The sequence below is a fragment of the Rhincodon typus genome, chromosome 27 (assembly GCF_021869965.1).
Source record: "Rhincodon typus isolate 14 chromosome 27, sRhiTyp1.1, whole genome shotgun sequence".
Lineage (NCBI taxonomy): Eukaryota > Metazoa > Chordata > Chondrichthyes > Orectolobiformes > Rhincodontidae > Rhincodon > Rhincodon typus.
Window position 1 is genome coordinate 19,516,520 of NC_063358.1, and position 15,985 is coordinate 19,532,504.

General features: G+C 38.1%; 1 protein-coding gene across 2 annotated transcripts in view; it reads left to right on the forward strand.

Moving 5' to 3' along the window:
• LOC109931200 (fatty acid-binding protein, brain-like) overlaps window positions 1–15,985 on the forward strand; it is a 137,871-nt gene that overhangs the window by 100,411 nt on the left and 21,475 nt on the right. The window contains exon 1 of one of the 2 annotated variants that reach the window (XM_048613173.1): window positions 1,540–4,261. The exons of the other annotated variant lie outside the window; for it this stretch is intronic. Coding sequence (XP_048469130.1) covers window positions 4,255–4,261 — 7 coding nt within the window. The 5' untranslated portion in view covers window positions 1,540–4,254. Of the gene's footprint in view, window positions 1–1,539; window positions 4,262–15,985 lie in introns of those variants that run through there. 2 annotated transcript variants of the gene reach the window in all.

Consider the following 15,985-nt stretch of genomic DNA (forward strand, 5'->3'; position numbering starts at 1 on the left):
ATACGGAGCAGAGTATTAGTGGTGGAGGGTTGTTATTTGAACTGGAGGCCTGTGACCAGTGGTGTTCTGCAGGGATTGGTGTTGTGTCCACTGTTGTTTGTCATTTACAAAAACAATTTGGATGAGAATTTGGAAAGCATGGTTAGTAAGTTTGTGAATGACTCCAACATTAGTGGTATAGTTGATAATGAAGAAAGGGATCTTGATCAATTAGTCTAATGGGCTGAGGAGTGGCAGATGGACTTTAATTTGGATAAATGCAAGGTACTGCATTTTGATAAAATGAACGAGGACAAGAGTTGCACAGTTAATGGTAGTGTCCTGGGTAGTGTTGTCAAGCAGAGACCGAGGCGTTCAGGTACGTGGTTCTTTTAAAAACGGTGTCACAGGTAGACGGGGTGGTTAAGAAGGCTTTTAGCATGCTTGCCTTCATTGCTCAGACTATTGAGTATAGAATTGGAACGTCATTTTGAGGTTGTGCAGGATGAGGCCACCTTTTGAATTCTATGTACAGTTCTGGTGGCCCTGCGTTGGAAGGATATTTATTAAATTGGAAAGGGCACATAAACGATTTACCAGGATGTTGCCAGGACCAGAGGTTTGGGTTATAAGGAGATCTAGATAGGCTGGGACTTCTTTCACTGGAGCGTAGGAGGCTGAGGGGTGACCTTATGGAGGTTTATAAAATCATGAGACACATAGAAAATGTGAATAGCAAAGGTCTTTTCCCTCTGATAGGGGAGTCAAAAAATAGTGCATAATTTTAGGATGAGATGAAAAAGTTTTGAGGGACCTGAGGGGCAACGTTTTCATACAGAGGGTGGTTTGTATGTAGAATGAACTGCCAAAGGAAGTGGTAGGTGCAGATACAGTTAATGTCCAAATGTCTAAAAGACATTTGGACAGGGACATGAATAGGAAAGGTTTAGTGGGATATGGGATTAGTTTTAGTTTCGGAAACTTGGTCGGCATGGACGTATTGGACTGAAGCGTGTGTTGCCATGCTGTATGATTCTGATTTGGAATTGCTGTGTGTGGTGTACTGATGTGCATCTGGTGCCTTTGCAATATTGAATTAGAGGAAGTCTTTACCTCAAGAAAAGAATGGGGAAAACTGAAGTGGAAATTTCTCTTTAAAAATGATACAAGGCATCATTAAAAGCTACAGACTGGGAATAAGAGGCTAGAAATGTGGAAGTGCTATACTTAATATCTCGGACATCTTCAGATTTAGGCAACTAAACATGTTTGACCATCACTGACAAGTTAGAAAATGTAGTTTGTTTGATAAACAGTACTGAGATTTAATTCCATTGTGATTGATGTACCATCTAAGAATATGAAAGAAACATGGAAATTAAGTATTGGCAGTTTCTACAAAAATGTTATCTCTTGTCGTCTTATGTAGGTATCAACAATAAGAGTTCATTTTTAACATCTATTGTTTTATTTTTCATGAAGAAGGAGGAGAAGGAAGTCAGACACCATCAACAGAGGTGCCACCTGAATCAACAGAAACTCCAGAGCTAAAAGATGCATCATAACATGTCGAAGAAAGACATTTATAATACAGACTGTGTATCAATAAAGCTTTAAATCGAATGACCTGAAAGTCGTCATGATTCCTTGACTCTGCGTCAAGTTCATCTGAGTCTGCAAGGTCAAAACGGAAGGCAAGGTGTGGAGAAAATTTACTGAACAAGACCAGATAAATCACCATTATGACTTGGAAGGGAAGCTTGGAAAATTTAATGTTAAATTCCGAAGATAATTTCCAAGTCTAACATTTAATGAACTATCACATGGATTGAGCTCTCGGTGGCAATAGAAATGACTGTTTCACAGTTAATTGCCAGCAATCCATCACTGTGACCGCTGATGTAAACCTTTATAATCTGTCAACGCAGTGAAGATACATAGCAGAAGTATTGATTATTTGTACAGGAACCTGTTTTAGAATCACAAAATCCAATTTATGGACTTTTCTAACTTTGTCACTAAACACATTTTAAAAGTCTGCATCTGACTTGGTAAACATTTTTGCCTTTATCCTTAATACAGTCCATTTTGTATGCTTGTGGGAAAGTTGACTTCAAACATTTGACTTGTTCAATTTTTGAGCAACTTTTGAGCAAGGATTTAATTGGGTCAAAGTTGTTATTTGTATGAAATTTGTATAATTCCAAGAACTGCAACCTGTTTTGAACACTACTTGAATTTTAACCCTGTGTTTTTATTTTCTTTTGTATTTTGCTTGTCAGTTGAATGCTGCAGTTTATACAGGCATGCATTCCCAAACCCATTTCCATGGTCTGTTAACCAATGTATCACTAACTCACCAAACCTTTTAAACAACTCTACTTTCTTCTATCATTAATTAAAAATACCTTTCAGCCCAGTAGTTGAGGAGGAAAAAAAAATCATAGAGCTCCCAACATTGTTGAAATGTTGGCAGTGAAATCTTATGTTCAAAACTCACAAAGATAATGAAACCATTTAAACATCTAATAGTTATTAGAAGTGAAATACATAAAAATAGGCTCAATTTCTGAATTGAGGGGAATGTATTTTGTTTGCGGTGAGTGTTACTTTTTTTCTAGTATAGTAAGTTGCATATGTCTATACTGCTCCAACAGTGAGATTGTTTATGGCTGTGGGAACATAAATTAGGCTTCAATTTTCTTTCATAACCCAGCTTTTCACCGTTCTGAACCTTGTAAAGAACTATTCGAAATCATTGGGTGGTACTGTCACAAAAGTGAGCTGAAACATACCAGACTGTTAACTTTCTGCAGGGTTTTCAGATTTTTCCCTCAAAGTATGCTGGAGTGTGAAACAATATCGTGATATTCAGCTGCACATACTGAAAAACTGTGTTATTCACAAACTGGTTTGCAGTGATGGAATTTCATGGGAACATCCCAATTGGGTATATCTAAAGGTTCTGGATATGTCATGGCCAACTTCATCTTTTGAAAATATCCAATTTTTAAAGGCTCTTTGTTTTGATGCTCTGACCCAAGAGGATTAATGCCCTTTAAAAGAGGTTGAAACTCTGATGCATTAGGATTTAATTGTGGGCTCCGGATATAATATCCTGTGACAACTGGGCTTGGATGAGAAGCTAACTATACCCTAAATACAAGGTAATTGGACATCCTATGTAGCCATTGCACTTTTCAATCTCAACTGTTGCACATTGTCAATTGAATAAGTTTGTGCCTATAATAACAGGAGCTCCATAGTTTAGAATAGACCAACCTGTGTTAAGTACTGTCAGTGCTTTTATCTTCTGTCCAGTATCTTGTGTATGATTATATACTGTACAAATTGTAAATTAATCTCTAAATTGCGTATAACTTCATACAGGGTGTCCTGTGGTATGTTGTATAAAATGCAAATTTTGTAAACTTTTGTCTGCAGAAGTGAGTGGGTGTGAATGGTTAAATTGCCAAAGTGTAGCATATTTTGACCAAGTTACACTTAGCTAAGACATAGATCCATTTGTTTAAAAAAAACATCCTGGAACATATGAATTAATCTGTAATTACATTAACCATAAATTACAACATGTATTTCAGCATAAGTGTTTCTAACCAATTACGATACAAATACAAAAGGGGAAAGGCAATTTTTTTTTTTTCCCCTGAATACTTAAGTTTCCCGTTCTTGAATATTGCTGAAAAGTAATACATATTGCAAAAGCTTTTTGTCTTACATTGATTAGGACAAATGCAAAAATGCCAAATTTCAAACATATCTCAATTTATAAATCAGGAAGAAAAAGGTGCTTATTCATTGGTAAGGTTGAGTCTGGTTGACTGAGATTGGCATGGACAAAGTAATGACCAACTACTGACTTGCCCAAAACGCTGCAGAAATTCAAAAAAGGCACATGGCTGGAATATATTCTTGTCATTTTCAGAGAATGAACCCTTGTGTTAGTGTAGCTCGTAGTGCACTTAGGATATTTTCTGCATGTGTCTCCAATTGCACAACTAACAAGTTTTGGTTCTTCAAGTTTGGGCTGGTTGAGTACGATCTGTACTTGGCCTTTTACGAACAACTGAAGAAACATCTTGTTATTTAATCAGTGAATTACTGGGATGTACAGCCATGTACTTGGTATTGTATCAGCATTGAAGTTCATACGTGACCCGAGTACCACGTCACGTGGTACGCAGAACATTATTTTGGACTGCGACAGCCATTCTGTTCGTGGAAAATGCCTCTCTTGTAGCCACTGCTGAGGTGATGCCAGGTATGCTTGCTGGAAGCGATGTACATTCATTCGCGTTTTCTCTCAAACAAAAGGAATATGTTCAAGCATTAAATCTTTTTTGCATTACCAGGAGCTTGCGGAAACCTACAATTCCTTGTAGGTTTCTTGATGACAACATCTTGGGCAATCTGAGTCTACTTCTGAATCAGTCAGCACCATTTTCACCTGCAGAATGAATTGTCGTTGTTTGAAATTTGGTATTCTCATTTGTCCAGCTGAGTACAAGTTGAAAATCTTCAGCAACGTGTCCTTCTTTTCAGTGATATACAAGTTCTATATTAGAAAACGACTTCACCATTCTCCTTGGTGAGAGTTTTGGGTATGGAGTAATGTAAACCAAATGCCTTTATTAATTATCATTTTACAATTAAATATCAACATTTTGAATTCATAAGACATTGGTCAAAATATTATCTAAGGTAAAATCCTAATACAAAACATTAGATGTTGATATTAATTGATTTGTCAATTATGTGATAACCTACTGTTCTATAAATATATTTTGTTTGTTCAAAATTTAAGAAAATATTGTAAAAATTCACTGACTTTGGGACATCTATTGTTGCACTGCAAAACTGTTCAGCATCAAAATGGTAGTGACTTCCGGTTGAATATTTGCCAGGTTGTTCCTGGTTGCTTCAGATAATGCGCTTAGCTGAAAACTTTTGTGGTATTGCAACATCATCCTTTTTAATGAAAGTGGTTTGAAAGTAAGTGCAGCCAATATTTTGAAGGAATAAAGGGATGTTACTGTGTAATCCTGGACTTCTCATGAGAACATATGGAATCAAAAGTCATTTATTTAAGGTTTAAATTATTTAAGGTTTAAATATTGTAGCCCAACATCTAATTCTTCATTCTGAAAGGCACTTTTTTTTGTTGTTTCTTGCTTATTTCTAATCGATAACCTTTTTAAAAAAACAGTTAACACTGAAGGGCAGGAGAGGAAAAAGTGAGTGCAAAAATGTCAAGTAAACACAAGTTGAAGTTGGTGAATGGGCAAGTTCAGAAGGAATATCAAAAAGATTTTCACTGACACTGCTCAACATTTTGAGTGAGAATTCAAGGTACAGAAGTAGCAACTAAAACTCTGCAATCAAGTGGTTACTGCAATGGTGAGGGATTGACATTTAATTATGGATGAAATAAGGTTGGCTGAATAGCCTCCCTATCGCTAACCATAGACTAATGGAGTACTGTGGAACTTATACTGGTCTCCTTGTATGTTACAAAGGTTTTAACTGTTTATGTTTATGTTCATGCCACTTGGCTCCTGTGAGGATGGATGTTGGGATTGAACATTTTTGGTCAAAATTTAAATGTAAAATTTTGTAAAGATTCACTCTGCTTTTGGAAAATGTGCTATTGCACTGCAAAATTGTCCAGCATCTCAATGGTAGAGTCTTCCAGTTGAACGTTTGCCCGGTTGTTCCTGGTTGTTTCAGATAATGCACTTAGCTGAAAACTTTGTAGTACTGCAACACCATCCTTTTTAATGAAAATGATTTGAAAGCAATCAGGTGCAGCAAGTATTTTTAAAGAATACAGGGATGTAACTGTGTGATCTAGGACTTGTAGTGAGAAGAGGTACTGTTAGAGATCAGAGGTCAGGAAATTATTTGGGTTTATGCTATTGTAGCCCAACATCTAATTCTGCATTCTGAATGTGTCAGCATCCTGGGGCTTACTACTGATCCACCTTAGAAATACTGTGCAAGAGCAAGTTAGAGGCTAGGAATTCTGTGGTGGGTATCTCATGTCTTAACTCTTCAGAGCCTGTCCACCATCTACAAGGCACAAGTTTGGACTGTAACAGAATATGATGATGTCTTCCAAAGTATCATACAGGTTAAATTATCATGTCTCCGTGAATGGTAAGTTTGTAAAATAGCTCTTATAATCTCTGTTGAAATTTTACTGAAAGCAATAAGTGAAAACTTGTGTTTTTGTTTCTGAAAATGAATAATGCCCTCTGCCAGGAATAGTACGATGATTTAAAAATGCAAATAACATTTTGAATCATTAATGTTTTAAAAATATTTATCCTTGCTATTCATTGTGTAACCATATGCTAAATGAAAATTCCAGTTTGTGCCACTGTGTAGTACTAGATGGGTAGAAATCCACCTGGCTACCTATCGATCTGCTTGTTCAGTCTCTGTATTAGAATTCTCCCTAGAAATCCTTCTGTCACTCCAGCCATGCTGCTTGATTTCTGCACCGCCACTAGTGCAAGGGTGTAATTATAATAGAAGATGACAAGGGTAGTTCCAGTTTAAAAATGTGAATGTAGGAATTTAGAGACAGTCGCTGTTCTGCAAAAATAAAAATGACAGAATTATGTCTGCAGTTCTGCATAACCTCACACGTAACATTGTCTCACCAAAGACTACACTTGATTTTGTTGCCTTATGCACAATGGCATGAGAGATGTTTAGAGCAATAAATACTTAAATAGTTTTCACCCCTGACAGAGGTCAGTTTACTATGAAACTATTTGATCCCTCTTTAAAGAGGAATTAGGGTAGTCTTTGATGACCAATAGCAATTGGGAAAGCAGTAAGGGTATTTGTAAAATTCTCTCCCACCACCAACACCCTGCCCAAAAGTCTGACATTGCCTTTGAACAACAGCTTTGCTGATAGACTCTTGAATCTACTTCACAAATCATCTCCACAGCACCTATAAAAACTAGGTTCTTATATTTTTGTGGTAGTTGGTGACCTCTGCTGGTGAAATTATTGCTGCTTATTTTCTGATCACGTTACAGTGCTTGTATTTAAAATAACTTTTTTGAATATTGGTGACAATATGTATACCCTGTTAATTAATAGTCTTCTAATCTGGTTTCTCATGGGTTTTTTTTAATTATTAGTACAAACTGAATTATGAATGGCAGTGTCTTTCTTTAAGGTAACTTGATAATTTTAAAATATGTACTTTTAATTGGTGGGCGAGGCTGCAATAAAAAGGGGTATTGCAGTTTAAGTGAATGAAACTTCCCCATCACATTAATTTCCTTTTGAGAAATTAGTCAATAGTCTGTTGTGCAACGTATGCAGTTGGCATAACCATAACACCGGTTTTAATATCAAGTGCCAAATGAATGCTATTCTAATAATTGAAGAGCACAATTTTTCCTTTATGCAGTTAGGTAATGAATTAAAATGTGCTCACTTGGGGAGAACAAAATAACATCAATTTTCCTCTGTCTTAAACTGCAAATCTTCAATCACCTGAACTTGAAAGTAAATTTGGTTGTATTAGGTGAATGAAAATACTGTACTGTCTGACTGTACCTGCAATGTGACCCAGTGTTGAGAAAGAGATGTTTTCTGAAATTTTACAAGCTTTTGCTATTTTGATGAAAGAATCACTGTGATTCCATTGTACTCGGCACTGAGTTCAATCGCTCTGACCTCTTCTATGAATAAGGGATCTGTGATATACATTTTACTACTTTTCTTGCCAAGTTTTATATTCTGTCAGGAGGCAGGATAAGAAGCATAGTCAGTTTTCTTTAAAACAAAAGCAGCTGGATATTATGCAAGCTTTAATAGTGACAGTTCGAATTCACCAATAACATTTTAGGCTAATTTTGTGCTTCATCTGAATTTTGATGTGGAAAAAATAGCACAACTCTCCATGTAGGATATCCAGTCATTAGGAAATCCTGCTATATGATGTACAGCTCCTCCATACTATCCAATAATTTTCTGTTGACTGTACCTCACTGGTGTGTTCGAGTCATGTTTTTTCTTTTACTCACCTTTTTTATCGCATCATTTTGGGCTACATTCAAACTTTGATTCTAGTGGTGAAACGGATCATATTAATGCCCAGATTCAGCATTTAACAGGAAAGTGATGGCACCTACCAGTGACGTCAAAGATACCTGTTGAACAAATAAAAATTGAGCAATTTTTGTGATATGGATTTTAGTTTGTATCTGGTTTGGAGTCAAGGGTATTTCCAGGGGTTCAGCAATGGAGATGCCATCAATCAGGATAAGCAAGCAATCACATTGAAAGTTTCTCAGAATACAAATCAAGAAGTGATCATCCTCATTATGAACTGTGAGCAAAATACAGCATAGAAACTATTCTGTGTGGTTAGGATCGGGAGCTCCAAAGTCTCTGTGCCTGTCTGGTGCCCAGTTTCAGTATATCTCATCTGGGCTGCAGAGAAACTCCTGAGTTGAAGGAGAAAGATCAGTTGTTGTGGTCCATGTAGGTACCAACGATATGGGTAGAAAGAGGTTCTGTTGAGAGAATATGAGTAAGTAGGGACTAAATTAAAATGCAGAACCAAAAAGGTAACAATCTCCAAATTACTACTTGAGACACTGGTTAATTGGTACAGGGTGAACAAGATTAAAGAGGTAAATGTGTAGTTCAAAGATTGGTGCGATAGAAACAGGTTAAAATTCCATGGGACATTGGCACCAGCACTGGGGAAGGAGGGAGCTGTTTTGATAGAATGGGCTCTGCTTAAAACATGCCAGAACCAGTCCTGGTGAACTGTATAACTAGAGCTGTGAGTAGGGTTTCAAACTAAATAATTAGGTGTGTGGGTTCAGTTGAATGAAAAATTAAGGGGGCAGTGGTGCTCGGACACACATTTTCTGAACAACTGAGGACAGAGTATGGAAAGGCTCAGGAATCTAACTTCAAGCACAGCAGATAAGGCCAACCATGAGAAGGAGGGAAGTCAATGCAGGACTGAGGGTGTTGTACATAAATGCATACCGAATATGAAACCAGGTAAATGAGCTTGTAGTACAGATTAAAACTGGTGGGTATGAAATGGGTATCACAGAGTCATATCTGCAAGGGGATCATGGCTAGGAACTAAATACCCAAGAGTACGCGTCCCACCGAAAGGACAGCCGGAATGGGCACAGGGGACAGCATTGCCTTATTAGTAAGAAATTTAAATTAAATCAATAGCAAGAAGCAATATAAGAGTTGAAAGGTGTAGAATCTGTGAGGGTAGAGTTGAGGAACTGCAAAGGAAAAAAGACCCTGATGGGAGTTACGTACAGGCCTCAGAATATGGTGGGGAAAATAAATCAGAAGATAGAAAAGGCATGCAAGAAAGGCACTATTAGAATAATCTTGGGGTACTTCGATATTCCGGTTGGATTGGGAAAATCCAGTTGGTAGTGGATCCCAAGAAAAGGAATTTATGGAATGTCTACAAGATGGATTTTTGGAGCAACTTGTTTTTATAACCCAATAGGGAACAGGCAATTGTGGATTTGGCCACGTCTAATGAGGCAGACTTGATTAGAGAGCTTAAGGTGAAGGAACCCCTTTAAAGCAGTGACCACAATATGATAGAATACAGTTTGAGAGGGAGAAGCTAGAATCGGATGTAACAGTATTACAATTACGTAAGGGCCTCCTTTTATAGAAGTCTATAAATCATGAGAGGTATAGATAAGATAGGTAGCCAACCGCTTTTCCCAATGGTAGAGGGAGTCTAAAACTAGAGGGCACAGGTTTAAGGTGAGGGGGCAGAGACACAAAACGGTCCAGAGACACAATTTTTTCCACACAGGGTGGTAAGTGTCTGGAACGGACTGCCAGAAGTAGTGGTGAAGACATGTACAATTTCTTCATTTAAGAAACATTTGGACAGGTACATGGATGGGATAGGTATGGAGGATTATGGACCAAGCGCAGGCAAATGGGACTAGTTTAATTCTGAAAACTGGGTGACTTGGACAAGTTGGGCCGAAGGGCCTGTTTCTATGCTGTAAATTTCTATGACTAATTGAGTAAAGGCAACTACAAAGCCATGAGGGAGGATCTGGCCAGAGTTGATTGGAAGGAGTGCTTAACAGGGAAGATGGTGGAACAGCAATGCCAAGGGCTTTTGGGGAAGAATTCAGGAGGCACAGCAGAAATCCATCACAAGGAAGATGAAACTTGCTAAAGGCAGGACAAGAAAATAGTGGCTGACAAGGGACGTCGGGGATGGCATGAAAGCATACAAGGTGGTAAGGATTATTGGGAAGCCTTTAAAAACCAGCAATGGGCAACTGTAAAAGCAATAAGGGGGGAGAAGATGAAATATGAGGATAAGCTAGTTTGTAATATAAAAGAAGATTGCAAGAGTTTTTTAGATGTATAAAGGAAAGGGAAAAGCGTGAGCATTAGACTGCTAGAAAAAAGGCTAGAGAAATAGTAATGGGGGAACAAAGAAATAGAGGAGGAACTGAGCTTTGCGTCAGTCTTCATAGTGGAAGATAACAGGTAGCATACCAGAACTTGGAGAGTCAGAGGCAGAGGTGAGTGCAGTTGCCATCACTAAGGAGAAGGTGCTGAGGAAGCAGAAAGGGTCTGTAGGTGGATAAATCACCCGCACAAGATGGACTCACCCCAGGGCTCTGAAAGAGATTGTAGAGGCATTGATGGTGACCGTTCATGAATCATTTAGAGTTAGGGAGGGTCCCAGAGCACTGGAAAATGAACAATTATTTTTTATTTTAAAAAAAAAAGCAACAGAAGACCAGAAATTTATAGATTGGTTAGCCTGACCTTGGTTGTTGGGAAGATTTTACAGTGCATTATTAAGAATGATATTGAGAGTTCTTGGAAACACATGCTAAAATAGGACTGAGTCAGCATGACTTCCTCAAGGGGAGATCATGCCTGACAAATCTGTTAGAATTCTCTGAGGAGGTAACAAGCAAGTTTGACAAAGGAGAGCCAGTGGATGTGATCTAGTTGGATTTTCAGAAGTCCTTTGACAAGGTGCTACACAGGTGACTGCTAAATAAGGTAAGAGCCTGTGGTCTTGGAGCAACCTACTGGCCTGGCTTGAGGATAGGTTGGGTGGTAGAAAGCAGAGTGTGGAGATTAAAGTGGTCTTTTTAAGGATGGAAGCTAGTGACTAGTGGAGTTCTGCACATGTCTGTGGTAGACTGCAGATGGACTTTGATAGGTTAGGAGTGTAGGCCAGGAAGTGGCAGATGGAATACAATATCAGAAAGATTGAGCATATGCACTTTACTAGGAAGTATAGAGGTGTAGGCTATTTTGAGTGGGGAAAGGCTTTAGAAATCTGAAGCATAAAGGGATTTAGGGGTCCTAATTCAGGATTCTTTTCAGGTTAACGTGCAGTTTCGGTTGGCAGTTAAGAAAGCAAATGCAATGTGCATATAGAGAATGTTTAAAAGTGCTATCCAATTAGTCCCACTGTCCTTCTGTGACAATACTATGCCTTTCACCGATGTTGTTCTGTCCTGTTTCTGTTGTGGAGGGATGTTGTCACAGTGGTACCAAAACATCCCCTTTGGACAGGCAGTTGGTAGACAGCTTTGAGTTATCCCTGGGTGTTTATTTTAAGACAAAAGAATCATGAGTTGGGGGGGTGTCAAGCTCACAGATGCAAAAGGACTTTAGTTTTGCTTTCATTTAATTGGTGTTTCTGTTGGCTGCTGAGCTGAAAATGTGAGTTCACTGCTGTTAGTGATGTCCTAGACAAACAGGCTTCTGCTTTCTAAAAAAAAAGAACCAAAAGGGCAGATTGTTTCTTTTGGTTTTCTTTCTACTGGATGGAGAGATGCAGCATGTGAGAATGTTAACTGTTGTTGAATCGCGTTTGCCATGGGTGTGTTTATGGAATGGTGCCTATATTGGAACAGTTAATGGATTAGTAGTTAAATAATACATTATCTTAAGTATTTCAATGGAATAAAGTTATGCCAATTGTTATTTTTGTTGTATTTTAACTGTGTTGTAAGAATAAAGTGTTTTTGCTTAAAGTTTAGTGGTGGACCAGTTGTATCATATCTGGATCACAATGCCTTATACTTGCCTTTCTTTAAAAAAAAAAAAAAAAAGTTATGGTCTTTGTGTGTGGGGGAGAGAGAGAGAGAGAGAGAGAGAGAGACCCGGTCTGTCCATTACACTTCCCTTTCAGCAGAACTCTCCACACTTTCCGTTTCAATTATTTGTCCAATTCCCTTTGGAAATTACTGTTGAATTTGCTTCCATCGCTCTTTAAGGTGGTGTATGCCAGATCACAAGTCTCTTAATAATTATATTAACCAATTACTCAAATCAGTTGTCTCTCTCATTTTCTTCCTCCAGCTCACCAGGTCTAACATCCTCCATCCACCCAGCTGTGATCTTGCATCCTTTTTATGGTTTCCCTTCTATCTTCCCTCATGCTCTACTCATCTTGTCTACAAGACTTGCCTCTTGCGCTGTCACTCCTATTTCTACAAAACTAATGAACTACAAAATTACTACATCCAGCTTCCCAACTTGTCTTGCATGTTAGCTGATGTAGTTAATACCTCTCCTTCGTGTCTATCTCTCGCTTTGTAAAATCTGCTGTTGTTACCACCACCCACCACCTCAAACAAACAATTCTTCATCCCTCCATCTTTCTAAACTACAACCTCCTCTCCAACATTCTTTATCTCTCAAGTCTTTGAAATTGTCACTTCCCAAAATGCTTTCCATATTTCTCAAAACTCCATTTTGATTTCTTTAATCAGGTTACTTCCTGACAAAGTACCAAAGTGGTTCTTTAAGACTCCAAATGGCATCCCTTGTGACTCTAGCAAAGGGAATCTATCTCCTTTTAATTCTTCTTGACCTGTCTGCAGCTTTTTGTGTGAATAACCATACCATCCTCTCCTGTGTCTCTCCACTTATCTTGCTTGGTGGGTCTGCAATCTCTTGGTACCATTCTTATTTGGCTAATTATAGCCTAAGAATTGCTATCAATGGCTTCTGTTCCAGCTAACTCTGGTGTTCTCAAAGATATGTCCTTGGACCTCCCCTATTTTTCATCTACGTTATCCCTTGGTGGCAGCTTCCAAAATACAATTTCTGTATGTGTATTGATTAAACTCAGCTTTACTTCACCACTATGTCCTCTCTCTCAACTCCTCCACTGTTTCCTGTGTGTAAGGCTGCTTATCCAATGTCCAGCACAAATAAGCAGATATTTCCTTCAATTAAATATACAGAAAACTTAAGCCATTATCTTTGCATTCCACCAGAAACTCCATTCCCTCAGCACAAAATCCAACACGCTCTTTTACAACTGAGGCTGAAACTGACTTGGCAACCTCAATATCATATCTGACTTGAGATGAGTTCTCAACCACTATTCTGTGCCATCACTAAGACCACTCATTCTGACCTCCAAACATGTATTTCCGCCCAAGACCATTTTTCTGCTGTTATGTCCAAACGGACTCTTGGCCTGTTTCCCGTGTTCCACCTTTGTAAGTATGAGATGACTGTAAAACTCTGCATGTGCCCTGATTTGCACAGAATACCATTCACCTATCATCCTAGTGCTTGCTGACTTACACTGGCTCCTGCTTAAACCACATTAAATTTTTAAATGATCATAATTGATTTTTACATCTCTTCAAAACTTAGCTCCTCAATTCCCTGCTTTCTCCTCCAGTTAAACCCTCAAGATATCTAAACTCTAATTCTAGCCTCTTGAGAATCCCGAAATTTTAATTGCTCCACCATTTATGCCAGTGCCTTCAGCTGCCAAGATGATGAACTCTAGAATTGTCTCCCAAAATGTCTCGGACTTCATTTTCCTTGAAACATTCCTTAAAATCTATTCTTTTTAATCATTCACTGGATGTGGGCATTACTGGCTGGGTTAGACTTTATTTTCCATCCATTTTTGCCCTTGAGACTGTGATGTTGAATTGCCTTCTTTAATTGCTGCATTCATTTTAGTATAGGTAAATCTACATGTCTTCAGGGAGAGTGTTCCAGGATTTTGACCCAGCACTACGGAAGGAAGATAGATATACCTCCAAATCAGGATGGTGACTGGCTTGGAGAGAAAATTAATTAGATCAGTTAGGCATGATGTGTGTTTTGAATAAATCTTTGGTTATCCTTAAATAACTCTGACCTCTCCAAGTATTCAATTTTCCAAAAAATTATTGGAAGAAATTGATCAAAAATATTGCGACATGATAATGTGGCACTAGTGTATTAGCATACAATCTGTATTGAGTAGCAACATAAATTTTCAATTTTGATAATTATGTAAAACAAGCTATTCTCTGTCAGTAGAAAAATACAAATGTAAACAATGTGGTTAGAAGGTAGCAGACGTTTTGTTTGTTTGTTTGTTTGTTTGTTTGTTAATATAAAAATTCCAAAAAATGACTGAGGGCATCATCATCGATATAAAATGTATTAATATTAAATACATGCTATTTAGGTTTTACCATGAAAGTTCAACTGTAATTAGTAGGAGTGTGACTGAAACTACAATATATGCCAATTTATTTTCATTATATCACTAATCTTCCAGAATGAATGTTTTCTTGGCCAGCCTAGTGCTGACTACTTCAGTGACACAGTTACAAAACAAAAGGTTATAAGTATTTTGTATGCCAAATTCTCATTTCAGGTTTGTGTTTTGTTTTCTGAATTGATTTCAGCAGCACAAGAGATATTGCCGTTAGGATATAGTACTGCCACCTTGTCAATAAGTCACGAACAAAATTGCTTGGCTAATGTTCCATATACAGTTAATGATTAGACTATTTGTTGCTACAGAAATATTTAATTGACTGATTCAGAGGTAGCCAAAATGGACCAGATTTAGATAAATCTGGTCTTAAATTTTTTTTGTACTTGTTTGAGGAAATCTGAAAACTGTGGCTCTGCAAACTGGAAAAAAGCAACACCAGATTCAGTAAATAATGATGTTGTAATAATCTGTTGAAGGATCCTGCAACTAAGCAGAGATGTTATTGCAAACAATTAAGGTCAGCTAGAATGGAACTGGATGCCAGCACTGTTGATACTAATTTGGAGACAGATATAGGTAGGTTGAGTGAGTGGGCAAAACCCAGGCAGATGAAGTATCATGTTGTTTTCCAACAAGTTCTTCACTTTACCAGGAAGAATAATAAAATGGGGTATTACTTGAATTGAGAACAATTCTTTTAGTGCAGAGGCATGTAGGCGTTCCAGTGCACGAATTATTAAGAAGGTTAATGGTTTAGGATTTGAACATAAAAGTACAGTAGATAATTAGGAAAGCTAATAGAATTTTATTGTTCATTTGTAAGGGGAATTTAATATACAAGTAAGTAGTTTGTGTGTTAGTTAATAGTGGTGACACCATGTTTGAGACTCTGGGCACAGTACTGGTCTCCTTTAAGGAAGGGCATAAATGCATTAGAAGTAGTTCAGAAGAAGTTTGATAAACCAATACTTTGAATAGATGAATTGTTATAACGGAAACCTTTGGACAGGCTGAGCTTGTATCCACTGGAGTTAGGAAGAGTAAAGGAGAGGGTGGAGGCAAAGAGAAGGGCAGTGAGGGGAGGAAGAGGTGTATATGGATGAAGGGAGAGAAAAATAGAATGGGGGGAGGAGAAAAAAGTACTGGAGTGAGGAGGAAGGGAAAAAGAGGAGATGACGAGGGACAGGTGTGACAAGAAGGAGGGAGAGAGCTGGAGTGGGGGCAGGAGGATGGATGGAAGGGAAGGAAGGAGGATGAAGGGTTGCAAGGAGAGGCAGGAGGGGAATGGGAGGTGTGGAAGGAAGGAGGGGAGGAAATGAAAAGTGACTGGAAGAAGGAGGAGAGAGATGAAGCGAGGGCGGAGTGAAAGTGAGTGGCAAGGAGAATGATTGGGTGTTTAGAAAATTGGGGAGGCGGTACTCTCATTGTCTGTCTTCATGT